The sequence below is a fragment of the Eptatretus burgeri genome, chromosome 11 (assembly GCF_056783735.1).
Source record: "Eptatretus burgeri isolate ZD-2024b chromosome 11, Ebu_testis_v1, whole genome shotgun sequence".
In the NCBI taxonomy this organism is placed as follows: Eukaryota; Metazoa; Chordata; class Myxini; order Myxiniformes; family Myxinidae; genus Eptatretus; species Eptatretus burgeri.
In genome coordinates this window covers 55,424,330-55,433,895 of record NC_140971.1, presented here as the reverse complement: position 1 = coordinate 55,433,895, position 9,566 = coordinate 55,424,330, and the positions used below count along the sequence as shown (strand labels likewise).

The following is a 9,566-nucleotide window of genomic DNA, read 5'->3' as shown; positions in this document are numbered from 1 at the left end:
TTTTGGTGAAGACCTGAATCCGGATCCAAGAATTATTTAATTTTCAAACTGATTGGACTTCACTTTTGAGAAATGGGGCTAAACACGATATATGGTAGAGTATTTCAAAAAGTTATTGGACTTGATATGTTCCACTGGATCAGGCATTGCGTGGCGGAGGTACGCACTCTACTGAGTGCCCTTATATAGTTTTAAATATTGTCGTGTCCAGATGGCTTCCCCCTACCTGGACGAATGGCCGAACAATTTCCCTTGGAGGCTTACAGCCGAGCTTCTCAGAGATTATGGCATTCGTGCACGGGAAGGAACAGCTACAAGGACAGGGCAGATGTATGCACAACACCAGGGGGTTTATCTTGAACCCGCAACAGATACACAGACGCCAGCAAATTAAATAAATAATGATTTAATAATTAGAAAAATCAAACAGTTCTAATTGTAATAAATCAAGACATGAGGTAACTTAAATCTAAATTCCTATTTAAGGCGCCTCCGCACTCGGACACAAAAACGGACAAGGGGGAAAGATAAAGCAAAAGAAAAATCCTTCCTTAATTCTGACATTTATCTTCGGGTCCAGAAGTGAAACCGTGCCCAAAATGGCGCCAGGCGCTCTTGTTGTGGGAAGTATATGGGAGGTAATTCGTGCAGAGGGTCCCTTCGTCAAGAGAGTCCACAAGCTGTTGTGAACGTTCCTCATGACTGGAGCGGTCGATACCACTCCTCTGCAGAATGCCGGGCTGGCTCGCCCAGAATGGCACAACACGAAGTTTCGAGCCCGACATCTCACACGATGCAGCCCAACAGTCGATGACTGGCATCTTGCTCCATCACGCAGGCAAATTCACAGCATGACAAGAGAATTGTGTTGCTTGTATTTTGTCGTGTCTCGACGTAACTGGCCAGCGAGATGCCCTTACTCAATCACGTCCTCCCACAACTGTGTCCTCATTCTCTCGCTCCGAACCTAGATCCTGTCTCAATCCTTCCGTCTCTGCCGACCCATCTCACTCGCTTCTGTCTCTTCTCTCTGGTCATGTTCTGACCACCGATTCTATCCCATACTAGGTCCACTCACCACAAAACAGCACGACCCTTTTTTCCCCCTCATGCAATAGGAGGCTTCCCCTTTCTCCTCTCCTCCTGCCTGCTCAAGGAAAGCAGTATTACAAATTTTCATTGAGTGTATTTAATTACAACAATTATTGCTGTTTGTGTTGAAGTGATAAATCGATGAGACTATAATATTTTCACAAAGTAGACTGTGATGCAACCAAAATTTACACGAGCCTTAAATTTGATTGCACTTCTGCACGGAGCGAGATTGTGTTTTCAGTTTAAGTTACAGACCATTCTTGCATTACATGGTGAAATCAGAGTTATTTTTTGTTTGAAAATGTGTCATGATAAAATGGTGCTGGGGTGCATGTCATTTTGTCAGCCTGGGATTCCGAAGAGGTGGAGTACTGTCACAGCCCACCTCAGCACCAACCACGTGGCCCACGCACTCCCCCTGGTCCACCGCCACCAGATGATGACGAGGATGATGAGGAAGCATTAATTGAGACAGGTAACCTTCAAATGGTTGTGCAGCTAAAATATTTTTTGTTCATGTCTCATTTTTACGATCGTGCTTGGGAAATCACTGTTTAAAGCAGGTTGTTGTGAATTTGCAGTTGGCATATTGTGTGATTGGTCCTTCTTGAAATGACAGTTTATTTTATTTTGCCAATGGAGTGCATGGGTGACTTCCTGGTAAGTTATGAGTGGTAAGGTGACACTCGATTTACATCTAGTTATGGGTTTCAATCCATCTGAAGGCAGTAGCAGTCAGGACTTGCATTTTAATATTCTGTAAACTGAGCTTCTATCAGCTAATCGACCATTTTATTTTTATTGCCTTTTATTAGTACAGATTGAAAATCCAGCTCCTCCTCTGCTATAAGGCAGTTGCATAGATCGCCATGAGTGACTGTGCCTTTGAGCATCTGCATCACAACCTTGTCCCCTTCACCTCCACAACCCATATAGGTTGGACCTGGCTCTCACAGACTATCTGTGTCGACGTTTTAAACCCGATCTGTGTGGCAGCTGATTCGCGAACGACAAGGAACTGACTTGATCAACCAAAACGTGGTTGGAGGACCAATCTGGAAACTTCCATTCCACTGATAATCTGGGAACTTCCGTTTTTTTGCTCTGACGATGAGTTAAAGTTTGAAACGTCAGCTTCTACTTGCTTCCTCCTATGTCAGTTAGCATACTTTGATCAACATTCTGTTGATTTCATCCATAATTCTACTGGTTTCGTTTGAATAATAATATAACAAAAAACAAGTCGAGGGATACTAATTATTTATTTATTCATATGCAGTGCCACTGATACAATGCCCCCTGTTACCAGCAAGCTGGTACTCATTTTGCTGACCTTGGAAGGATGACAGGCTGAGTCAACCCACCTGGTGTTAATTCAACGTTAAAACAGGGGCTCAAACTCAAGACCCTGGGATCTGAAACCAGCCACCTTAACCGCGAAGCCAACACTAGACTTGAGGGATACTATATGGGGAACACAAAAAATAAGAGTTACCATGTCTCTGACGATTGTGTGCAAGTCATTTGCAGAACGTTTTCAATTCCCCTTTTACAAAGGTTTTTTGTCAAAAATATGCATCCAGGTGATGTTTTTGCACAATCTTTGAATACCAATATTTATTTAGTTTATGATTATGATTTTGTCCAATTTGTCAACTATATTTGATCATGAAAGTAATGATAATATTGGAGGCTCATATTGTTGACAGAACTTCGGGGCGTTCACAACAAATCGAGAAACGTTTTGAGGCTCGAACCAATGCTGGACAGATCACCACTCCAATGCAGGACACTTAAATTGGCAGGGATTTGTGATTTGATCAGGGTACCGGCGCTAATTCACCTATTCTTCATGATAGACATTGCGGGATCCAACATCCACCAAGGACCAGTGCTGGCAAATGTGTCATCCAGCTTAACGTCCTTCTGGTGGATGGCACACACCTTTGCTAATCATCTGTATGACAGTTTATAGCTTGGTCGACATTCGAACCTATGCAAAAGAGCTCAAAGGCGAGTGTGCATAATACCGCTAAGATATCCTGCCTGCCCAAGAAGAAAGTAAGCATAAACATTTTTTTTTTCACATCTCGAGAAAACTTCAAAATCTCACACCAAAACTACCTCCTTCCAATTTATTTTTCACACATTGTACAATTCAAAATTATTTTATCTAAATGGAAAATTCAAAAACATGTTTTTGTTTTTCTTTTTTTGAATCTTTATTTTTATTTTTACATTTTGTCCCCACTTACATAATTGGATTAACAGCATTCTAACATTAAACTTTTCAACAGACTGTAGAATTTTTTTTTTAATGATGGATGGACATTTTCAAAAATCTTGGCATTTAATGAACCTTGCCTTTCAAATACATTCCCAATTCCTAGTTCATTTACCCTTCTTTCCCTCTCTTCCAACTGATTTTGTTTTTTATGCCTTCGCTGACAGTTTTTTTTTCACATTGTCCGTCCATACGTGCGTCCATCCATGCTCATTTTCTCTGTTTTGTCTGCAACATCTTATCCGATTGGCACGAAATCTTCACCATCGGTGCGACTACTCATGTAGAATGTTTTAATGATAAGTATGATGTCAAAGGTCATGTGATGTTGGAAAAAATGAAAAACTTTGGACCTCTATCTCCAAAACCACTCCATGGAAAAAAATTTGAAATTCCCCATGGGAAACAAGTGTGATATATATTTTTGATGATGTCATAGGTGGCTTCGTTATGATGTCGTGACTGTATACGTCTAATGCTACATCTAATCAGCATGAAAAAATTTGAGGGTCATCTTGGGATAAATTGGTCGACAGTAAAAAATTGATGTCATCGGTCATGTGGTTCAGCAGTCATATATATATATATATATATATATATATATATATATATATATATATATATATATATATATATATATATATATATATATATATATATATATATATATATATATATATATATATATTTTAAACCTCAAGAAATCTTCTTTGCAATTGCTGAAGATCAAAGCAAAACTTTACAGGTATGATCGCCTATCCATGCAAACAAAACATTCCCTCATATGACAGAGGTCACATGGTTTGGCAGCCATATTGGATTTACCATAAAACCTTCAAAAACCTTCTTCTCCAGAATGGCTGGACAGATTGAGGGGAAACATCACACACATGTTCCCCAAGCCTTGGGATTACCATGGTTTTCACAAATAATTAATGGGTCGCATGGTATGGCAACCATATAGGATTCAACGAAAATCTTAAACAAATATATTTTCTCTTGAATCATGTCATCAATCAACGTGAAACTTAACAATTATGATGTAGTAGTCATGGGGAAGATGTGTTTTAAATTTCAACTTGATTGGATGAATGGTCTTACAGCGAGAATTATTTAATATTTTGAATCTTGTTCAGGGATTTAAATCAAACTTGGTGCAAGTTTGTATGATGATGTAATAATGTGGGCGGAGGCATATTTGGCGACGTCACGACGTCGAAGTGCGGCCTTCTAGATTGTTTTTTTGTTTCCCAAATTTCCTACCCTCCCATTTTCCCTTCTTTGCCTTTCCCTTCCTTTTCTCATAGTTTCTTCCACATTCTTGCAAAACATTTTCAAACATGGTGTTTGACCCAGTGAGATAATTTGAGTAGTTGCATCTGTGATAGTCATAGTTCTTGCAACCTTCTGTTCAGGTCTTGTGGTTTATGTTGAGTGGCCTTTGCAGCATGATGCCACATGGCTAGTTTGTTGTAAGCTTTGTTCTCAACCACCTTTGCCTTACCTTTTCAGTGCCCGCTGTAATAGATGAAGTTCCTCCAAAGGATGAATACCTCGAGACAATTTCACCAGAGGGTGGACATCAGCGGTTGAATGACGATAGTTTTCCTGGTGGGAGGGCACCTGCGACTGTTTCTGTTGTGGTCGAGGAGGAAGTGGAGGGGGTAGATGAAGAGGAGGAACATGGAGGAGATGAGGATGTGGAGGATGAAGATGCTGTCGGGAATGCAATGGAAGAAGTGGTCGATGAGGAAGACGAAGAAGATGTTGGGGATGCTGAAGAAGAGACCCAAGGTGTGGAGAGCCTTCCAGAAGAAGATGAGGAAGCCGATGGAGGTGTGTATTGTCATGTTTGACTTCTGTTTTTTCCTGCTTGGCCAAAAATCCCTAAAATTGTTTTGCTTCTGTAAAACAGCTAAAATTACATCATGATGTGTTTGTTCAAAAATACCTACAATGTCAAAAAATCAACGTTGATTTCGTCCAAGTCAGATCGATGTTTGCTTCTTTTGGCAAGTGAGAAGGAAGAAGAGGTGGCATGAGTAACTTTCTATAAGTTACTAATTATCAACAGATTCCCTTTATTTTGAATATCACGAAAAGATGTGAGCACCATGCTCATGTCTCAATTAAAACCTTACCAAAGAGATTGATTGTAAAGACAGCCATAAATGTTGCTTTTTATCAGACACATTACAACATTGTGTTTGAAAGGACATCGTGTCGCTACCTCAAACTGCTGAATAGAAGAGGTGACCAAGTCAAAATGTTGAAATTGACATTGGACTTCAAAAATCCTGGGGTGGACAAACTTGAAGATTGCTCTTTTCAAATGAATTGAAATGATCGAGTTCATCTCTCGTTATTGTATCTTATTTCCCCTTTTGAAATGATAAATATAACTTGGTTCCTTTTTATAAATATATATTTTGAAGGCTGAGCTATTTTTCTGGACTCTGCAAATAATTGTGGCTGTTTTATATCAATATTTATATTCTTCTTGTACTCTTTATACATTCACCATCTTTTTTTTATACACAAAGTCGAGGCTCATGGAAGAGCTAGACTACAGAACAGAAGAGCATAGTGGAAAGTGGGGAAACCCACCGCCAGCAGGGTAGAGGGACACTTGGGGGGAGAATGGGCAAGGTTAAAGTACGAGAGAGAAGGGAAAGAGGACAACACGGGGTGAACTAGCTGCCTACAAGCTCAAGCACAGCAAGAAGTGGGCTGCAAGAAAAAGGAAGGGGAGATCAGGGATGAAACAGAAATAGAAGAAGATGTGGAGAGGTGGGTTGTCGGAGAGGTTAGAAAAGATGATAACTTGGCAAGGAAGAATTGGGGTTGGAGAGGGGATCATCACTCTGGTTGGGGTTGCTTGTTGTTTTTAACTCTCTTATAATATGTATCACTCGTTTGTTTTCATAAATATTTCTTACATTATAGGTTTAGTAAATGGTTTTCAATCCACATTATTTGACCTCGGTGCAGGAGTGTAAAGGTGATTTCTCGTTGAAGTCAGTGTGCCGTCAAATGATTAACAGTCGACAAACGATGTTTGTCCAAATTTTACCTGCTATTAAGAGATTTAAGAATTCGATGTTCCCAAAAGTGGTCATCACTTTTGCATCCTGTAATCCAATAATAGTGTTTTTAAAATACCTTATAATTTGCTACTCTTACGCAAAAGGTCTCCATTTGTATAACTATTATACCCACTCCCTATGTGAGTGGCAGGAAGGGTCATGTTATTATCCTCTTTGGGATATGGGTATATATGTATATATATATATATATATATATGTATATATATATATATATATATATATATATATATATATATATATATATATATATATATATATATATATATATATATATATATATATGCTCAGATCCATTAGCCTGTAAGCATATAATGCATCAAAAACGTCATATTTCCTCCCTTTCAGTTTAGTGTTAAACTGCAGTAGCGTCTGTTGAAAAAGGTAGCCATGACACGTGCTTGTGCTTTACAATATTTTTATTGACTGCGACATGTTGCAGATTTAGAAGAACTCCACAGGGTTGTTGTTGCTGTTGTTGTTCTTGTTTGGGGGAAGGGGGGGTCGATTTTTGAAATGTGCATCCATTGGTTCGACAGTTGCCAGACCCCATCCACATTTGTTGCTTGACTCCACTCACCATGGTATCCAAACAAAATAAAAAGGGCTGCCATCTTTGTTTTACGGTGGACCTAAGACATCAGGCCAAATAGGCCACTGCTGATTAATTATACATTGCCCGGGTTTGTTGCATCAGATTTCCATTCGCTTGTTTGGGTCGAGTGTTACTCACGATGAGGGAACCCGAAAAATCGAATCGATGTCGAATAAAAATGATTAGTAAGGTTTAATCAAGCCTGACAACATGCATGGTACGTGCCACCCTAAAAAAAAGTTGTTTAATTTCTGAACGGTCCCATATTGGCGTTAAATAATCCATGACAGTGTGACGAATTGGCTCGTTCTGATATAACCATGGTGGAGGCTGTGTTGAGTTAATCTTTCAATAGCGCATTAAATGTGTTTCCCAAGAGTGCGTTGAATGCGTGTTTCCCAATCGTCCCGTTACCAGATTTTTGTCGCAGGTTGTGAGCACAGTGAGGTCATTATTGTTGACTTCTGGTCGGGGTGCCCCACATGCCACGAAAAGCTATTTATACATGTTAGCACAGCGTTTTTGTCCAAGGAGGGAAAAAAAAAAACTCTTGTGGAGAGGAGAGATTATTAGTACTGTATTAACATTTTTTTGTAATAACATTAATGCTATTATCATTGGTGGTGTTATTACTTTTGGGATTAGAAACAGCCTTGGAGAAACATCATGATTAGCTATCTTAACACGGATATACACCTTAACACGGATTTCACTCAAGACAGAAAACCCCTTCAGGGAGGGAGACAAATGAAGTCGCTACAACCTCAACCGTGTGACACTTAGTCCTCCTGTCAAGTTTGGTCCTCCTGTCAAGAGATTGGATAAGTAACGACCGAATGTGTCGCAGTCAAAAAGATAGACAGACACAAAAGTGCATGTTTTAGTATAATGTACTATGAAAGTGAATGAAAGGACCCAATTTATTTTGGTGTGTGAAATAGATGATGCACACATGTTGGCCCAATTCTGAATGCTAAGAAGCTGCTTTCTAATATAAGTGCGAATCTTATTTGTGAAAGTATACATGTCATTTTGTTTTTTTGTTTTCTGCCTCGATGTCATTCTGGCAGATGATGGCTATGAGCAAATTTCTAGTGACGAGGAGAGCATTCAGGATGAGGAGCGTGGTGATTACAAGTACCCGAGTATTGAATTGGACAGCTACATGGCCGAGGAGCTTGCCTCGATGCCGTCCATGACTTATGACCCTCTGGACAAGGAGCTGTCTCTCCTGGTGCACTTCGGGCCGCCATACTTGACACCGTGCGTACTGTGTTCTGCTCTGCCCTTCTGCAGACATCTCTTCAAGGGTTGTTGGTCATATAGTCCCAAAGAGTACACAGCGAGCTGGTGTAGGATCCCTTCCGCTGCTACTTTTACGCTCTTAGCTGCTGACAGTATGACCGCCAAAGTGGTATGCAGGCGGTTTCTGTGAGTTGAACAGGTGGCCAATGCAGGGCCTGGTCTGGTGTAAGCTGGGCTCCTGAGCTGAGATGTGTTGGCTGAACTACTATGAAGTCAGAATGCCACCAAGAGGTTGAAGGAACCAACATGCTCCCTTTAAAACAATGTACACTTACAATGTTGTTCTGAAGGTTTTTTGAGTTTGTGGCCATTTTCCACCATTCTGGAAAGAGAGGGATGGGATGAGGTTGTGGGCTTTAGTGGCCTCCTTACACGACAATGCGCAGTTACTGGAGTTCCAGCCTGTTGTTGTCTTTGAATATTATCGAAAGAATGGTTATTGATTGAATCTTGGTACATTCTTGGTTTGGCACTTGAAATGTAACAGGATTTGCAACAAAATAGCAATGCCTGTTTCTTTAAAAAGAAAGAAAGAAAAAATTAAATAGCAAAGTATTGGAGCTCGTGGGCTACTAGGTCTGGTTTTGTCTGCCTTGTTGCAATTTTTTTTTATTTTACATGAACGGGCCAATCAATTGACACTTAAATTTAACTTGAAGAATTTTTTTTTCTTTTCTTTTTGACATAACCCAAGACTCATTTGCCAATAACACTTACAGGTTTGAAGCTCTTCAGCATTGCAGTGGTGACTTTCCACACCCTCCCCCCCCCACAACTTCCCCCCTTGGTGTTCAGTCTAAGTTTGGGTATTTTATGAGATGCACAAAAGTGTATCGAAGCACATTTTGTGTTTAAAAATTGTGAAGGTGTTGGCCTTTCTGTGCATCTAATTACTAGTTTTAAACACAAAATTCACTGTCCTTGATATCAAGGTCAGTCTTGTTTTATCCAGTGTGTTTTAACGGTAGTTCTTTAACATTGCTATGCCCAGCACAGAGGAGTCACGATGGTTCTTTTTATTTTTATTTAAAAACTTTTTTTTTCCCTCGAGTGAAGCCCTTCCTGCTGAACATATTGGATTTGAACTTGGTACATGAAGTTAATTTGATATTAAGTTTTGCATCCTTTTGCTGAAGGGATGTTTGGATTTGAACCTGGCTGTATGGACATGCTGTGTTGCTTC

General features: G+C 39.9%; 1 protein-coding gene across 1 annotated transcript in view; it reads left to right on the top strand.

Annotated features, from left to right (window-relative positions):
- Nucleotides 1–1,333: 1,333 nt before the first annotated feature.
- VIRMA (vir like m6A methyltransferase associated) overlaps nt 1,334–9,566 on the top strand; it is a 33,987-nt gene continuing 25,754 nt past the window's right edge. The window contains exons 1-3 of the mRNA XM_085846486.1: nt 1,334–1,570; nt 4,892–5,215; nt 8,149–8,341. Of these exons, the coding sequence (XP_085702612.1) occupies nt 5,110–5,215; nt 8,149–8,341 (299 nt within the window). The 5' untranslated portion in view covers nt 1,334–1,570; nt 4,892–5,109. The remainder of the gene's footprint in view (nt 1,571–4,891; nt 5,216–8,148; nt 8,342–9,566) is intronic.